General features: G+C 46.6%; 1 protein-coding gene across 1 annotated transcript in view; it reads left to right on the top strand.

The window, feature by feature from the left end:
• LOC138492638 (carbonic anhydrase 15-like) overlaps positions 1-17,552 on the top strand; it is a 110,072-nt gene that overhangs the window by 47,049 nt on the left and 45,471 nt on the right. Inside the window, exon 2 of the mRNA XM_069619933.1 lies at positions 13,425-13,457. Within this exon, the coding sequence (XP_069476034.1) occupies positions 13,425-13,457 (33 nt within the window). The remainder of the gene's footprint in view (positions 1-13,424; positions 13,458-17,552) is intronic.

Raw genomic sequence — 17,552 nt, 5'->3', positions numbered from 1 at the left:
CGTTTCTGAAATTTTATTCATTATCTTTTCTTAGTCTTTCGGGATGGTCCCGGCCTGTCAAGGTCAAATCACAATAGAACCTTATACTGGGTCGTGGGCCGTTCCGCCACCCGAGCAAAACATCAAAGCAGCTGACCTTCACTTTGAGCGAGCACACATTTCTAGTTTGGGCCTGCAACATGAGGAGACTCGAGAGAACAGACAATCAAATTACAATCATTTAAACCGTGATGTGTATTTCTCAATGAGCTCTGCTTTAGGTGGACATGGAACAGAGGCAATGTTGGGTGGCAATGCAGTTGTCCCCTGCATAGGTTCGTTCACCACTCCATGTATGTGCCTATCGAGGACATCTACGATAAGTCTCTCAATAAACTCATATTGCATATCCTCAAACACTGGTTTGATCACCCATTGTTTACTTCTTTTAGTGAAGGCCTTATTGTAGCGAAGCGTCCCTAAAGTTCCGGTCGTCCTACTTTGTTGACGGCCAACATTATGGTTATGTGCCAAGACCGCTAGAAGAGTCCGATTTATCATGCCTTCCATGCCAAAATGCAATCTTTTGGGCCTGTACTTTAGGCACATATTGTGGAACACCTCCAAATCTCCTGTGTGGCAGAATTCCGTGAGTCCCCTCAAATCTCTTGTTATAGTTTTATCAAATACAATCTTTTCAATGGCCTTGTGAGTGGGTGATGAAGGAATCAACCACTTCTTCTTCCGTGCCTCCTCTGTGGACAAATGGCCATGTTCACTTTTGTGGAAATGTTCATTTGTCGACCATCGATGTACGTTGCTACAGTGCAACATTACTGACCGCCATTTTTCCAGTAGAATTTCCAACGACCCTTCACATGTTTTTGAGCTCCACCAAAGATGGTTGCTGATTGACCTGGACCACTGTGAAATACCTTGCAATTCTTTTTTTTTACCTGCAGCCGACAATTTTTTATTGATTGATTTTGCAAGATGCCAAACGTCAAATTGGTGATTTATATTTTTGTACTGTTCTCTCATTGTCTTGGCAATTGAAACGTGTCTGTCCGTGGCTATCAGGTCGATCACCATTCCCCGCGATTGTAGTTCTTGCAATGATGCTACAAAGCCAACTTTCTCCATGGCCACTGAGGATGTACTTTGTGACACCTGCACGACCACCGAACTCACAATTTTCTTACTTTCCATGTCCTGAAAGTGGTAGGTGCAGTACTTGGCTGAAAATCCTGGGCTGTCGCACTGTCCATCACCGGCTAGCCTGAAGCGTTTGCCCGCGAATGTACTTTCCATTGACATTTTTTCCATTCTCCAAGCTTCGCTGATGGCTGGAAATAGATAATCGGTTTGGTATTTGTAGAACTGAGTTTTCGCAATGAAATGGATTCCCACAAACTGAAAGAAATACTGTAACTTTTTAAAACTTGAACCACTAAAAAGTGCGGCCGCTGCACAAAGTAGATTGCCTGCTGGCAGTTGCCCCAGCATGGGTTGTGCAGACCATGCGAACGGATGATATTGTGTACAGGTGGCATGTATTTTAAGGTTAGTGCCTCGAATTGCACGAGTCACATTAATCAATGGCTCCCCACATACTTCCCCACCAACCGAATGCCCACATTTCATCATCATAATAATATCCATCAAACAGCTATCGAATACAATGAATTTGGCCTCTTTCCTTATACTGTCACTCTGCATCCCAGCTGGTTCGGCCTGTAACGTTGAGGACATGTCACTCGCATGAAAGGTACAATCTCTGATATCGTCTTCCGCTATGCTGAGTGATATTGATGGTGTTTCATTGTCGTCCATGTCATTCTCTTCCACTGCAACAACTGTTCCTTGTCCGGAGATGGGAGAAAAAAACAATGTCTTCAACTTTTGCGCGCTCTTATTTTTTGCGGGTGTGGATTCTGTGAATTGATCTCCGACTGCATCCAAACTACCAGGAGGACATTCACTATCAATGGCTGGTGGTGGTATAGCTCCGTTGTCAATCACTTCATATTCTTCCCATTGGCACGATGCATCTCCAGTCTCAAGTCCCTGCCAAAAGGTTTGACAAGCAACATCTCTCGTTCGCTTCACTGTCTGTGTAGATCTAGTTCTTACACCCACTCGCAACTAGAGGACAGATTAGAAAAGGGATGTTCAGTTTAAACACAACTTACAGTATTGAACTATTGACAGTGAAAGACAACATAATATAGTGAACAGGACACTAACCTTCTTTTGCTTTCTTTTCTTTGAAACTTTCTTGCCTCGAACTTCAACATCTGGACGCTGTTGCTCCGACTCGTGTGTGCATGTCTCCACTTCCTCTCGCGCTGCAACGACTATATTTTCATGATAAGCACATCCATCACTCACTGAGGCTCCATCGACTCCCTGAAACATAGAACTTTCATTAGTATGTATAATAATATTGAAAACACAAAATGTACTTGGGGACCAATACCCATACGTACATCTCAATAGCAAAACACGAATGAACGCATTGTGTAGAACATTCAAACGACAATAGTTCACGCATTGTTGATCTAGTTAGATTGAACTGTCAAGATCCATACCTCGGGCTCCGCATAGACTTCCATTGATGATATTATTGAAGATGACGCTTCAGCAACTCCCTGAAACACAGTAATTGCATTAGTATGGTTTTCTATTTTGTTTAAAAGAACATAAACTTTCTGCAGGCGTCAACGGCTCATCTAAATAGACCTGCACAAATGATCAGTTGTCTAAAATAAATAATGGATATCTGAATATGATTCGATTTGCTCCATCGTTGGAAGTGTCACCACCCAGAGATCTGCATCAACTACTAGGGGTGATGTTCTTGTTGAAGAAGCTCCGTCAGCTCCCTGAAACATAGTACTTGCGTTAATAAAGAAGGAAGTATAGCGGATGTAATCACGTCATTTGATCTCGCATGATTGATCTGTCAGTATCCATACCTCGAAATGCATAAGAACATCAAGGGACGCTGTAACTGCGGTGCACACTTCTGCAAGCTGTTGCGCCGACCCGTAACTGCATGCTCCCCCTTCTTCTTGGACTAATGCTCCATCGACTCCCTGAAACATAGGACTTTCATTAGTAATGAACACAATATTGAAAAAAGAAGACATATAGGAGGGCGACGACAGAAGGACATACCAATGGCTAAAAACGAAAGAAACATTGTGTGTAACAATCACGCTACAAGAATGCAAGATCTGATGATCTCCATCGATGGAACTGTCCGGAAACGTACCTCGAGCATCTGAGTGACATCTACGGTTGTCGTCAATGCGTTGGACTCCTCAGCATCTCCCTGAAAGACAGTACTTGCATTATTTTGGATAACAATAATTATAACTGAAAACAAAGACTAGAGGACGAGTACTGTGGTGTACCATTAGGTAAAATAATTACACGATCAATTAAAACTATTGATTTACATGCCTAAAACAAGTCAGTGTCAGAATAGCTAAGTAAGATTACCCGATAGGCGCTTGAAGTGGCTGATGACTGCAATAACGACACGGATGGAGAATCTTCCGCCTTCATATTGAGTGGATACATAAATGGGGAAATTATTGTTAGCTAATGCTACACACTACCGCAAGGCCGAGAGATAAATACGTAAACTTGACTCACCAGTGGAGGGATGTGGACAAATAGAGTGGGAATAGCGGTTGAGAGCAATTTTCGCCTCGCTCGCGGTGTTTTCTTCTTTATTAGCAATGATGTGGAGTACATGTCTGGGCTAAAGTGCCTGCTGCAGATGCGGTATCGATCACCCCTCTTGTCCGCAAAGACTTCTAGGACTCTACTTTCTAGCTCAGAGGCTGGATATCCGCAATATCGGACCCATTCTCTTATCTGATCTATTGTCTTAGGGAAAACATGCATTATAGTACCTTCAGATTTGTTATGGGTCTTCGAAGGGCAACCGCCAATGGAACAGGCAGGCATTATGGAAAGTTCTGAAAAGTAAAGATCAACAATTTTCTATGAATACCAATGTGTTAAAACAGTAAATGACACATAAAAGGTTCAATGCAAGGTCCGTTTTGGTTCTTGGAACTATACACGTTATTCACATGCGGATAAGTATTTCAATAACTTTCAAAAAATAGAAAAAGTAATTTGACTAAACTCAGAACATGTGACTAGTTCCTTGCATGTACTGTCGTGAACGAAAAGAAAACATGGATGCAATTTGATGACTACTAGCAAATAGATATAAATTAAAAAATTGGACGCAAAATGATTATGGTACATGGACTTACCTTGACGAACAAACAGTTAGATGCAGGGATCAGAGTAGTTTCTTGTCGTAGAACAGGGAGCAGTTCACAGGTTGCAAACTGACGAGTTTGCTCAAAGTGGTCACGGAAGTTCACAGAGACGAAGAGCAGATAACCAGCACCTTCACGGGTTGACTAGCAAAGCGCAAAGAAGTTCTCATTAGAAATATGAAGTGGGTTATAAAGAATTCGAAACAGGGGTGTGTTTGTGAATGAATGACGTGTATATGTCGTGGCATTATGCGGATTGCAGGGGGGCGTCCAGCGTGAGGGGGGATGCTTGGCAGGAGACACGGGGTCTGGAGGTAGACATGGGAACAACAACCCATGCTCTATAGACCACTTTGAAGTGTACATGGTCTTTGGCACCTCTTGGCCTTTATCGCTCCCTGACAGCTCCACTTGCCAGCAGCGCAAGTACCCTGGTGCGAACTGCCTTTGATAGGGCGGGGGGTGGATCGGGGCGGTGGTCGTGCAGACAAGACACAGGAAGACTCGTGAATGGAGACACACTTATGTGGATTGCAGGGGGCCGTCCAGCGTGAGGGGGGATGCTTGGCAGGAGACACGGGGTCTGGAGGTAGACATGGGAACAACAACCCATGCTCTATAGACCACTTTGAAGTGTACATGGTCTTTGGCACCTCTTGGCCTTTATCGCTCCCTGACAGCTCCACTTGCCAGCAGCGCAAGTACCCTGGTGCGAACTGCCTTTGATAGGGCGGGGGGTGGATCGGGGCGGTGGTCGTGCAGACAAGACACAGGAAGACTCGTGAATGGAGACACACTTATGTGGATTGCAGGGGGGCGTCCAGCGTGAGGGGGGATGCTTGGCAGGAGACACGGGGTCTGGAGGTAGACATGGGAACAACAACCCATGCTCTATAGACCACTTTGAAGTGTACATGGTCTTTGGCACCTCTTGGCCTTTATCGCTCCCTGACAGCTCCACTTGCCAGCAGCGCAAGTACCCTGGTGCGAACTGCCTTTGATAGGGCGGGGGGTGGATCGGGGCGGTGGTCGTGCAGACAAGACACAGGAAGACTCGTGAATGGAGACACACTTATGTGGATTGCAGGGGGCCGTCCAGCGTGAGGGGGGATGCTTGGCAGGAGACACGGGGTCTGGAGGTAGACATGGGAACAACAACCCATGCTCTATAGACCACTTTGAAGTGTACATGGTCTTTGGCACCTCTTGGCCTTTATCGCTCCCTGACAGCTCCACTTGCCAGCAGCGCAAGTACCCTGGTGCGAACTGCCTTTGATAGGGCGGGGGGTGGATCGGGGCGGTGGTCGTGCAGACAAGACCCGTTTGCCGCAGGGCCTCACCAAGGAGAGGCCATCTAACTGAATGTAAGAGGATGGCTGCAGGATCTACTACATGGAAGGCAGGGGGGTGAGTTTATAAATACCTCACCCTCCCAGGAGAATATATGGGGGTCATCTCTGTACCCGGTGCCCAAAAAGAGGATTTATTATGATCAACCATATTTATTATTTACCTATAACCATGTTTTGTATCAATAAAATCCAACGGCTTTTTATTGCCAACGCTTGATGCCAACCCACAAAATAATATATGTATGACTGCTGCATATATGGGTTCAACGGTTATGTGGATTGAAGGTGTGCGGCCAGCGTGAGAGAGGATGCTGGCCGGAGACATGTGGTGTGACAAGACAAGGCACTGGAAGGCTATTCAACGGAGACACACTAGATTCATTTAAAAAATCAAAACAACCATTGTTAAAATATATGTTGGGCTTTATTTTAGATTTTAATTAAACATAAATAATAAACATTACACATTGTAAAGTTGAGGTTGCAGCACATCGAGGGAAAATACGCGGTATTGTCCACTGTCACTGGGGAAATGTTGTCTAATGGCAAGTACCGCACAGGCAGGTATTACTCTCCGAACGCGGTGTCCGAGCCTCCCGTGAAGCCACCAAGTGAAGCAACGATAGGCCACCAGCCTGTACCACCTGTGAAAAAAAAAGAAGCAAACTGTATTAAACTGACAAAACTTTCTTATCAATGTCGATTCAGGTAACACATGTCATTTTTCTTAGAAAAAAATTATATCTAGAAAATGCACTATATGGAACCAATTTACATGCGTTCGAATGATATGTAAATGTAATTTTATATGTGGGAGACGACCATGAAATAGTAGTGGCATCACTGACATCACAAACAGAGTATACTTACTCGTTACTCGGATTACGCGGACGAACAGTGCCACGAAGTTCGTGCATAAGCACCATCATCATCCTCAACACGGTCCGTGAGAGGCAAGCTTCCCTGAACTCTGGCAGCTCGGTGATGCATTGCGGACTTTGCTCGCCTTCCTGCAGACTTTGCTCGCTTTCCGAAATGTAGGCCAAGCACCCGGAATTTTCACGGCAGCAGCAGTTCTCCTCCTCAGTTGGCATTAGCTCGCACCGATTGCACGTGCACCAGGTGGAGACGCCGTCCATGCGACATGGTCCAGGCTCTTCATCCGTTGACTGGTCCTCCCAACTGCCGTCCGAATCCCCATCGTTTTCGCGTGCTTGCCTTTCCAGTAGTTCCTCCTCGGTGTACTCGGGCTCGTACATATACGGCATTATTGTGGCCATTGTGCGGTAAAGATAGTAAAATAATTTACAGAGATGGTACAGGTGTTCACACGGGCTACAAGCGGCGAACGTAGCTGACCAGAGCACTGAAACGAGTCACAGAATACTCAAAGTAACACAGAGAGAGGAATGGAATCGAAAATCTGCTGCTGTGTGTTGTGAAACGGTCTGTTTATACTTATTGGGGAAAGAGGCGTCCTGCCATTTCCATGGCAACACGTCAATAGCTGAGGCGCAGCGATTGTTGACACGAGACGTGCTTGAAATGGGCAGTACGCGTCTGCTGATGTCAGGCTCAGGGGCGGGGGATTTGATTTAGTGCCGCAAAGGCAGGTGAGCCAGGTCGATGGGGCGAAATGATAGGATTATCACAAAATGGAGGCTGATTTCGAGTGCGATAATGGGCGAAAAGTCGGGTAAGGTCCATAGGAAAGTTTCCTACGATCTACCGATTTATGCTTACAAACACATGGCCGACCCGTAGGGACAATAAAAAAAAAGTCCCGGAACTATCCTTTAACATAAAAGGGTCTGCGGGGGCTTCAGGGGTGTCTCCTGCAGCTGTCCCGCAGTCCCGAAAAAAAGGGCTTTGGGCGTGTGCCCCAAAGCTGTCCCACAGTCACAAAAAAAAAAAAGGAAAGGACCCTGCAGCGCCGGTTCCTGATCACGGAGGTGAAAGGGAACAGGTGTCGCAGGGATACAGCAAGACGGACTGTAGGGTAAGTAGGAGGGTGGGTCTGGGTGTGTGGGTAGGGGTTTGGGCAAGTCAGCAATGTTCAGGGGAGAAAAGATAATCTTCGGCCTTTTCTCCCTCAAACATTTCCGATTAGGTCTTTCAACCCCAAACCCCAAACTACGCCTAAAGGTGGCCACGATCGGTCCATGGATGCATGTCTTTAGTTCCTCTGCTTTCACTTCTCCATTCATTCCTTTAGTCACCTTTACTTCTCCTATCTTTCACTTCCCTTAGCATTCACTTCGTCATTACAGGGGGAGACCCTCTGTACCCCCTTGATTTCTACCCCCCTGCTGCCCCTTGACCACAAGCCTTTCCTTTAGATAACCATAACCACATACATTGCCACCTTCAAAATGCGAAGATGCAGACGAGGTAAAGGCACCAAGAAGTACATGCATGAAGAAGTAAATGTCTGGCAAAGTCAAGGTAGACTCAGTAAGTGTAGGGGAAGATTTCTAGAGGATTTAAAGGAGGAGATACCCAGTCAATTAGGGTCAAAGGTTACAGGCAAAGGGGCGGGGGCACTGAAAGTGGCCTTCCTCATTTAATTATAATAGGGACCTACCTGATGTCGAGCACAAAGAACTCTGAAGGACATTGCATGCGGTAATTACTCTACCACGTAGTTCCCACATGTGATACCACGTTTGTGTACCGGTAATTACCACCACGTAAAAGCAGTCTTTAATAAGCGTTCCGTAAATGAAACTCATAATTTGACAGAGTGCTAAAACCTTCGGTAATGATAATTACCGGTAAGTGTTGCAAAGCCTTGAAACTCACAACATTCCTCAATTAAGGTAGAAAAGCAACATTAGGCCCCCGTGAGCCACACATATTCCATCATTGGTGCCCATTTGTGGTGTAAGATTGCACTGGTTCTTTTTGGGCTATAAATGGTTTCATTCAGTGCGCGCCGTGAGGGCAATGGGCATGTGGCGCGATGGTATAAGAACTTTTAATAAATAAATAAATAAATACACTCATTTATGAGAGAAGTTTGTGCAGATGGTTCTATGTTCTTAGATCGGCAGGTTTTTTTTCGTGGAGTTTTTTGCCCAATATTTTTTGCTGGAAAAACTCATAGGGCCCCATTACGGGTTTGGCGGTAGCCATGCCGCTATTGGCGGCATGGCTGCCTCCAAAACCGGGTCCGGGTTCCCTGAATGGGGAATTACCGGGCCATTCCGAGTTCGGAGGGCCCGGTAATTCCTCCCTCAGGGAACCCGGGCCCGGACCTTCCCCATTCCCATTCGAGCCCTCATAGGGCTCAAATGGAATGGGAAAGGGAGCGAACAACAGGCCGATTACGACCGGCCCGTTGTTAGCTCCCTGGTCCTTACCGGGTCCCGCGAGGGGACTTCGTAATCAGGTGGAATGGGAATAACGGGTCCGCATCCATTTGCGGAGCCCGTTAACCCATTCCGCCTGACTTGTAATGAGGCCCATAGAATCTTTTTTCATCAGATTGGGGAGGGGTTCCACCCTAACCCCCCCTTCTCTATGATCTAGTCCCTATTACTCACACCCCCTACTCCTTATATGCACTTACCTGCCCCTCCCCCAAAATTTTTCGATGAGAATTTCCGTCCAAAAATGTTCAGCACACAACTATGCAAAAAAAAAGCCTGGCGATGTAACAACTTTGTGCCGTGCAGACCCTTGCAAACAGCCACTCTGCCAATGATGCTTTTGTGCACGTTTGTAAGGGAAACCTAAACTGGCCCTGACATGCTCTGCCAGTACTCGTGTGCATGGGACTTGTATTGGCCCGGTCTATAGTGTACCTGTTTTTGAGGGCAGCTTGCAGTGGCCCTGAACATCTTGTATCTGTTTGTGAGCAAAGTGTGCACGGGCCCTGCCCGTGTTTTACATGTACCCATTTGTGAGCGAATGTTGGTCTAGCCCTACCATGCTCTCCAGGTACAGATCTGTTTGGGAAAATGCACCAGCCTTGTCCATCCTGTTATTGCACCCACTTGTCAAGTTATGTCATGTTAATATTTATACTGTGTCCATCACCACCGCAGTGGTACTTTGGTGCATGGCCTTGATGGAGGAGTGTCACATTGTGACCATGGAAGGAGGGTTGGGGGCGAGGAGGGTATAGCATGGATGAACAACTTATTGGGGAGAAACACAGGAGGTGATCAGACGGGATATGATATGATAGGTTATTTATAACACGCTTAATACCCAGAGGTTTCTAAGCGCGGACCCGGGGATCGAACCTGTGTTGCTCCGTGTTGTCTTGCTTCCAAGGTGAGCACATGCCCCTGAGCTATCCTCCGAGATGGATCGTGGTTGTGTTAGCTGGGATTATGTTCCTTAAGTGACATTAGTTATTTGGGGTGCATGAGAGAAAGTGTAAGGAATGTGCAGTCCCTTTTACACGCAACACTTGACTTTGCTTGCAGCATCTAGACCAGATTATGCCTGATGCTAAATATGGCTGATGTGTAGTTGTGTGATGGTCTTGAGAGGTGCACAAGCAGGCCCTAGTAAAGTGGAGACTTTTACCAGCTTAGATTGTAAGTAACAGGGAGAGAACTGGTTAAGAGACTTGCACTGGCCCTGTCCATTATCTACCTGTCCCTGTTTGTGATAGAAGCTTGCCTTGACATTTCCTTCTGAGGGAATATCCGCTTGCCCATGTTGAACCATTTGTGAAAGGGGCTTGCTCTGGTCCACTTCACGCTGTATCTGTTTGAATGGGACGCTTGCTCTAGTCCTGTCCATGCTGTATGCACACTTGGCTGTTCGGGAAGCTTGCAGTGACGCTGCTATAGCAGCACCTGTTTGTGAAGAAAGATTCTGTTGGCCCTACCTATCCATGCAGTACCTGATAGCTTCTGAGGGAAGCTTGCACCAGTCCTGTCCAGGTTGTACCTGTTTGAAGAAAGCTTGTGCTGTCCCTGGCTATCCTGTGACTGCGCCTGTTCTGTTTGAGAGGGAAGCATGTGCAGGTCCTGTCCATGTTGTAATTATATTTGACGTATTTGGGGTGAGGAGGAGGGGATACTTTTGGAAACATGCAGCATTAGCACCTGGGGCGGGGGTGGGGAACAGCCAATCTCTGATCTCAGCCCACGTTCCACAGAACCCACGAGCGGCCTCCCCTGCCCCAGCCCACCATCATCTCCACACCCTCATTTCCCTTTTTCTTTTCAAATATTCCCTTCCTCTCTCACAGCCTGACCTACCTAATTGTATCAGCGCCCAGGCCAGCTGGCCTGGGCGCTACCCATCTAGCACCTGTGCATGTGAGGGAAAGTGGCACTGGCGCTACCCATCTAGCACCTGTTCTCTCTGTCTCCCTTTGCTGGCCGTATGGAAATGGAAGACGAGCTTCTTAAGGAGCCCCACATTTCATCTCTGTGGCGGCCATCTTTGAACTGCCATGTCTATGAATAAACAGGACATCGCAAGGCGTACCGTTTATTCATAGAAAATACCACACTATCAGCACCACAGGTTACTGCTTTGGTAACCCGGGTTGCTAATGCCGTTAGTAACCTGTTCCATGGTATACATCGGGGGGTGGGGAGGTAACGTCCTGGTGCCCTCGTTAAACACCCTTGCTTCTCTCAGGCCTTTAACGTGGGCTGCCGGCCATTACCGTCCGGTGTAGCCCATGGAACGGGTTACTAACGCCACATTGTTGCCCAGACTGTGACTGTTATGAGTGCCTTTGAGGGAAAGTGGCACTGGCGCTACCCATCTAGCACCTGTTCGGTGTCTGATCTAATCTTGCAGTGTTGCTGCCCATGATGTACCAGTCCAGTGTGTGATGGAAACTTTTAGTGCTCCCCTTGTGCTGTACATGTTCTTTTTGCTGGGGTCACTTGATCAGATATTACCTATTGTGTACCTTTCCTGTTTATAAGGGAAGTTTGAATTTCTGCGGCATGTGTTGTCTTTTCTGTGTGTGAATAATGTGTGTCAGTGCTGTATCTATTTAGTCAGTTAAGGAAGTGGTGTTCAAGAAACACAATTAATGAAGTTACACAACAAACAAAGTAGTGCCAGGGGGACTTTTCTGGGCAGTTTTCGGGAACATTGAGCAAGTACAATTGGTTAGCAGTCCCAGGTGCTCATTGCACTGAAGCCCTATTTTAGGAACCAGGTGGAAGCACAGCTCACGCCGTGTCTCCACTCCGCCCCCTGGTGGCCGGCCGGCAGCCAGATCCACCACTCTATTTCAGCACCCCAAGCACATGGCAGCCCCTTAGAGGTAAACAGCCTGGCTAAAGACATTTCGCCAGATGCATTCACCGCGACTCTCCAGACGGTGCTTTGTATAGCATAGCACGTGCTCAGGCGTGGGTGGGGGGTGGAGGGGCAGTGCCTCTCCTTTTCTCCACCCTGATCTCTAAGATGCAAGCGGAATTCCTGCTAATGCACAGCCAAGCAAAGGGTGCCTAGAACGAGGGTACCAAGGTGCTAAAATCAATCATAGCTGGGGTGGCAGTACCAATGCTACAATATTCTATGGCTCAAGCAGTCATAGCAGTGTACCAAAAAAGTAGTGGGACTGTGACTCTGGCCGGGGACAGAGTAGGAAGGAAAGGAGCACCGTGCAACACATTTTCCGAGGGTTGCAGTCATGCTTGTTGACAGCCAATTGAGTTGACATAGATTTCAGTTTAGCTGTAACAGACGTCCAGTGGTGAAGTGGAGAGGTGTGCTTTAACCTCATAGAGAACAGTTACGGAATGCTGAAAATGGTTGCAAAAAGTAGTGGCACGGTTAGCAGTAAAAAATAAAAGTAGTGAGACACCACTCCCGACCGTTCCCGCTCACTTCGACCACTGGACTCAAGCAGTGACTTCTGGCATTCACTTTAGTGTGTGTGGAGGCAACTCCAGGGAGCAAAGCCAGTGGTAGCCCCACAACCGGTACGCGCGGGGAGGGGGTGCTGGTGGAGAGCCAGTGGTATTGGTGGAAGGAAATTACACCCCCTTTCCAAAACCTTTAAAATGCCACCTACTGCATGTTATCACATAGGCGCGCGTGCATGCGTGCGTGCGTGCGTGTGTGTGTGTTGTGGAGTGGGGCAAAAGTGCGAGACTGAGATACCGGACAGTCATTATTTGTACTTCTGCCTGATATCCTGCCTCTAATTGAATTTCTAATCAGCCTCTCTGACCCAGTCATTGTTTTGTGTTCTCCTGGCTGCGTGGCATCCAATTTAGGTCTGTAAAAGGGAGGGATTTCCATCGCTGGATTTTCCACAGTGGGAGAATTCACAGACATTTTTCCGTTGCATTTTGCCCCAAATATATGTGGCAAGTGAGTTGGGGTAGTAATAAAAGTAGGAGGGAAAGGGGGCGGTGCTCTGGTGGGTCTCCCCTGCACCCATTTGCAGTAAAATGTCCTATAAAAAAAATAATTCAATGAATTCTCCCACGATGAAAATTTCCCGATGGCCTCCCGTAGAAGGAAAGACGGTCTAGAACATGACAGTGCAGTGGCAGCTTGCGAGCGGGGTGGGCAGGACATGTATGTGAAGAGGTGAGATCACAGCTGGCATGAGGGGGGGCATGGTAAGGACGCATGGGGGTGGTAGTGGGGGGACCACATCAGATCCTTCAGACTTGGGTGGAAGAAATCCCTGCACTGTGCCTGGGGCCAGCTGGAGTCTGGTGGCTATTAGCCTCCATGTGTCCGTGCGCCTGTGACTGTGTGGCTTGCCAGCGCCAAGGCCTGGTGTGGAGCACCCGTCCTATTGTTTCTCATGGCTTTTTTTGGTTTTGTTTTCACGCAGGTTGGTGCTACACATCTCAGAGCGCATCATGCGGTGAGTATTAAAGGCCGGTGCGGCCTTCTCGGCCTCCATTAAATTTGGCAACTTCAAGTTTTCGATAAAGTTTGTTTAAAGAAATGTTCAATGATCCTTCACTTTGTTGTTCTGTTACCCCTCCTCCCCCCCTCACCTCCCACCTCCCACCCTCCTCCTCCTCCCCTCCCCGCTCGTCATCCTCAGCGCTGTGAGAGAGCCTTAAAGTTGCGCCAGGCACTATACGGCAATAACATAATGTGCAGGTTTTAAGAGGCCATTTCATGTGGTGTCACTTTTCTCAAAGAGTACATGCTGTCACTCCTGGCACACCTGTGCTTTTGTGGAAGTTAAGCCTCTTTGCTCGGTTTACTGTGTTTTCAAAGACTTTCATGTGAAAGCCTGCATTTTGTTCGTGCACTTTTGGTCAAACTGAATTTGACCCGATTTTTTTTGTTATGTGGGATCCCTACCAACCCGCCTCCCTGGTCTACATCCCCCCACCCCATATCCTATTATCTCTACATACACATAAACATGTATATGTAATTGGTCGAACTAGCACGAACACTATGCAGACTTTTGAACGAAAGTGGCTCACTACAAGTTTGGGAGTGCGGTAAAAAAGTAGCCTTTTTTTGGTGGTAACGGAATTACTGCTGCATTTACTGCTCCACCAAACTACAAGTTTGCCCTTGACATGGAGGGCTTACCTTGAGCATCAAGCTGGATGTAAATTCTTCATTTTGACTCCAAAAATCAGTGGACATACCATGGCAGAAATACCGCTTGTGGCAAACCCGCCAAAATCCCCATGGATTCCTATGGACTCCGAAAATGGGGACTAACACTGCCATACCGCTGCTCGAAAATTTGTGGTAAACTAACGGGATTGAGTGGCGGCAACCGATCTTGGCGGTAATCCGGAGGATTTACAGCCAATTACCACCAGTCTTACCACCAGTTTTGGACCGAGGCCCACAGTCTTTTCAAGCACGTGTTACACATTAATCACCTGTCTCGGGTGATGAGTGTAGCATAAACCAGTGTCTGTGTAACCAGGGAATGCCCCACCCCCAATTAAGGGGAGAGTACCCCCGTGTTTTCTGCTTAAAACCAAGGTAATACCCCCTACCAGACAATGAGGGAACACAAACATGAGTGATGATACTGAGAAGTTTAAGCCGCTGCAGAGTCAACGCAGTCCTTCATCCTTCTGTGGCCACTAATCGGGGTACCCCACAATTATTACAGCACTTAGAATGGGGTGCAGCATCAGTCAGAAAGCACTGCATAAAAACCTGTTGTTATTTGCTATTATTAGTAGTATCAGAGTAATAGCAGTACTACTATTGCTAAAATACTTATCAATACTCCCAACTAAAATGGAGTAACAATATTGCCAGCAGAAAAATATAGGATTTAGTGCCACCGGTAGCAAAACAGGAGTAACAATACATCCAGTAATAAACCTAGAAAAAAATGATACTCCAAACAGCAAAAAATAGAGACAATCCTCTTGAGTACCAATTTTAAGGGGTAAGGATAATTCCTGCAAGAAGAGGAGCAACAATAATTCACAACTGGTAGGGAGTAATGAAACGTCTTAAAGCAAGCACACACGCCTCGTCCACGCCATTACTGTGGGTTTGGGCTGTCATGTGTTAATAGGGTCTCAGTCACTCCAATAAATACTAACGGATAACAATAAAGTTCACATCGCTCCAAGTGGTAACAATCATCAAAGTACTTACCACAAAACAGGCCCGCAATGAAGATAGAGCAAACCAAATACTGTCATGTCGAGCCTCTGACATCTGGGACTCTTCCCATGAAACTGACATTAGTGGCAACACATCGTAACTAAACCATGCAGAGAATGTTCACCGGAAAAGCAGGGTGTTAGAAACATGCAACAGAAGGGGATAATTGCACGCCACCAGGTCACAGGTGTATTGTATATTCCTAACACCTAGAGACAGACCCACCCATGAAGAGCTCAGAGTACATCCGGCATGTACCCATCAACACATATGCATTTTCTCCCTCCCCCCTCTGACCGAACCACCTCCTGTGTTTCAGACCCGCGGGGCACCTGGAGACCGTGCAAATAGCAACAGTGAGTCGTGCAAATCCCAGGGACACGCCCCAAACTCCTTTGTGTTCTCAAAACATTCTTTCATCTTCCCTTATTCAATTTTCAGAAAGTACTAAGAGGAAATTATGGAATGTTTGTTTTATTTTGGAATTGTGATTTTCTATTTGGTATTCTGTATCCTTATGCAGTTATGCTGCTATCTTTTTAATCATTTAGTAATATGACTGTGTATTCTACTCGTTTTTTAAACCTTTTTTTTATTTGCTGTTAATGTTGATCTGCACTTTTTCTAAAATGTGTAGAGGTTTAATTTAAACCGCATACAATAAAAAAAATAATATCATAACATGAAAACACAACAATACATCATTTGCCACCTCCCACTATGCAGCGCAATATTTTTTGGCTGCACCGGCTGTCACTGAAGTGACACCTGTCAGCCTTAACCTACACCAGCAAGACACACAGGAGTCTGCATCCACCGCCGTTATCAAGGTGGGCCGAAAACATGTTTTTTAAAGCAATTTTCTCTTCAGTGTCCTGATTTCATGCAACACATTTTCTCTAGGTGATTTATTTATTTATTTATCTTTTTATAATGCTCCGGAGCCCGCAGGCATCATGGCGTGAAGCTCCCTTTTAAGCGCCCTGGCACTGAACCATAGATAAGGTTCGGGGGCTTCAAGTTACCCCCAGTGTATGAGAAAAGAAACATTGCCTTCGATTTTCTGTCTATATTGTTAACAGTGCCAGTCAGTGATGCAGGAGTGTGCAGGGAGAGAGGGGGATGGGCTGTGAAGGGCCCAGGTGGGCAGGAGGCATCTGAGGATGGAATGGGAGACAACAGCCAGTTCAAACATTAAATATTTTATTTGCTTGACACAAAGCTCCATGCCAGGAAAGGTCACGCCTATCTCCCTGGTAATTCGGCATTCAGCAACGAAAAGGATGGTCCATGGGGCTGGGAGGGGGATTTTAGAGAACGTCCCCCTAGAACCTCGTGTCCTGGTGGAATAGAGACATGCACTTATCTACTTTGCTCATTAAACTAATAATGATTGCGGGTTTTCGTACAGCACTTTATTCCTAGCGCCAAGATGCCTTCGGGCCTATGTTGCGCTCTACAAATGCGATTAAGATAAGATTCCAGATTCCCCTCGCTTCAAGGCGCTGTAAAATGAGCTGGTATTACTACCCAATTTATTGGTGGGAAACAACTATTCCCAGAGGCTGATTATAGGACCCTGTTCACTGAGGAATCCATTTTGTGAACCCATCCATTAAAAAAGAGGATTTTCTGGCCTAGCTCCCCTCAGCGTGAAAAGATAAAATGCTGTAATTAAATCAAAATAAAAACAATATTAAAAATGATCACATATATTTGCAGGACGCCATACAAATGGATTCTTTTCGTTGAACTCGGGCAAACCAATGGCCTGGCAGCTTGCCCACCTGCAGAGTAAGAAACTAAAGACGACCTTCACTTGCTCCCTTTATTATGTTAAAATGTTTGGCTAAAAATGGGCTTTCGAGCTGAAAGGCCTAACACTCCCACTTTTATGTGTCGGTTATTAATGTGAACCGGATACAGAATTCTGGAAAACCTGGGCTCCAGAACTGGGGGAGAAAGAAGGGGAGAACCCATGGGCAATAACTTGTAGGACTATTTCATTAGCATCGCTGGACTGGGGCATAACCCCCGAACCCCATGACATAAAACTGGTAAACCAAATATATTGCACCTTGGGTAGAATGTTCAGGGGGAACACGGTGGGCTCCACATGAGTTTTGGGGGTGCTGGCAACAAGTTGGGACACGGTGGGTCAGATTCTCAAAAAGCAGCTCAAATGAAAGGGGCGCAGAGGGGCAGGTCTGTAGCGCAAAGATGCGCTGTCCAGCCCCCTTGCATACACTAGTGTCGGGACACGTGGTTCCTGGGAGCGCATTTCAGCGAGATTGGCCTTTAGAGGGCCCGTCTCGGTGAAAGCATTTCCTAACCCTAAGCCACAGCTGTCCCA

This window comes from Ambystoma mexicanum, chromosome 10 (genome assembly GCF_040938575.1).
Source record: "Ambystoma mexicanum isolate Mex_15411 chromosome 10, UKY_AmexF1_1, whole genome shotgun sequence".
Taxonomy (NCBI): Eukaryota; Metazoa; Chordata; class Amphibia; order Caudata; family Ambystomatidae; genus Ambystoma; species Ambystoma mexicanum.
This window is presented reverse-complemented; position numbering and strand designations above follow the sequence as displayed.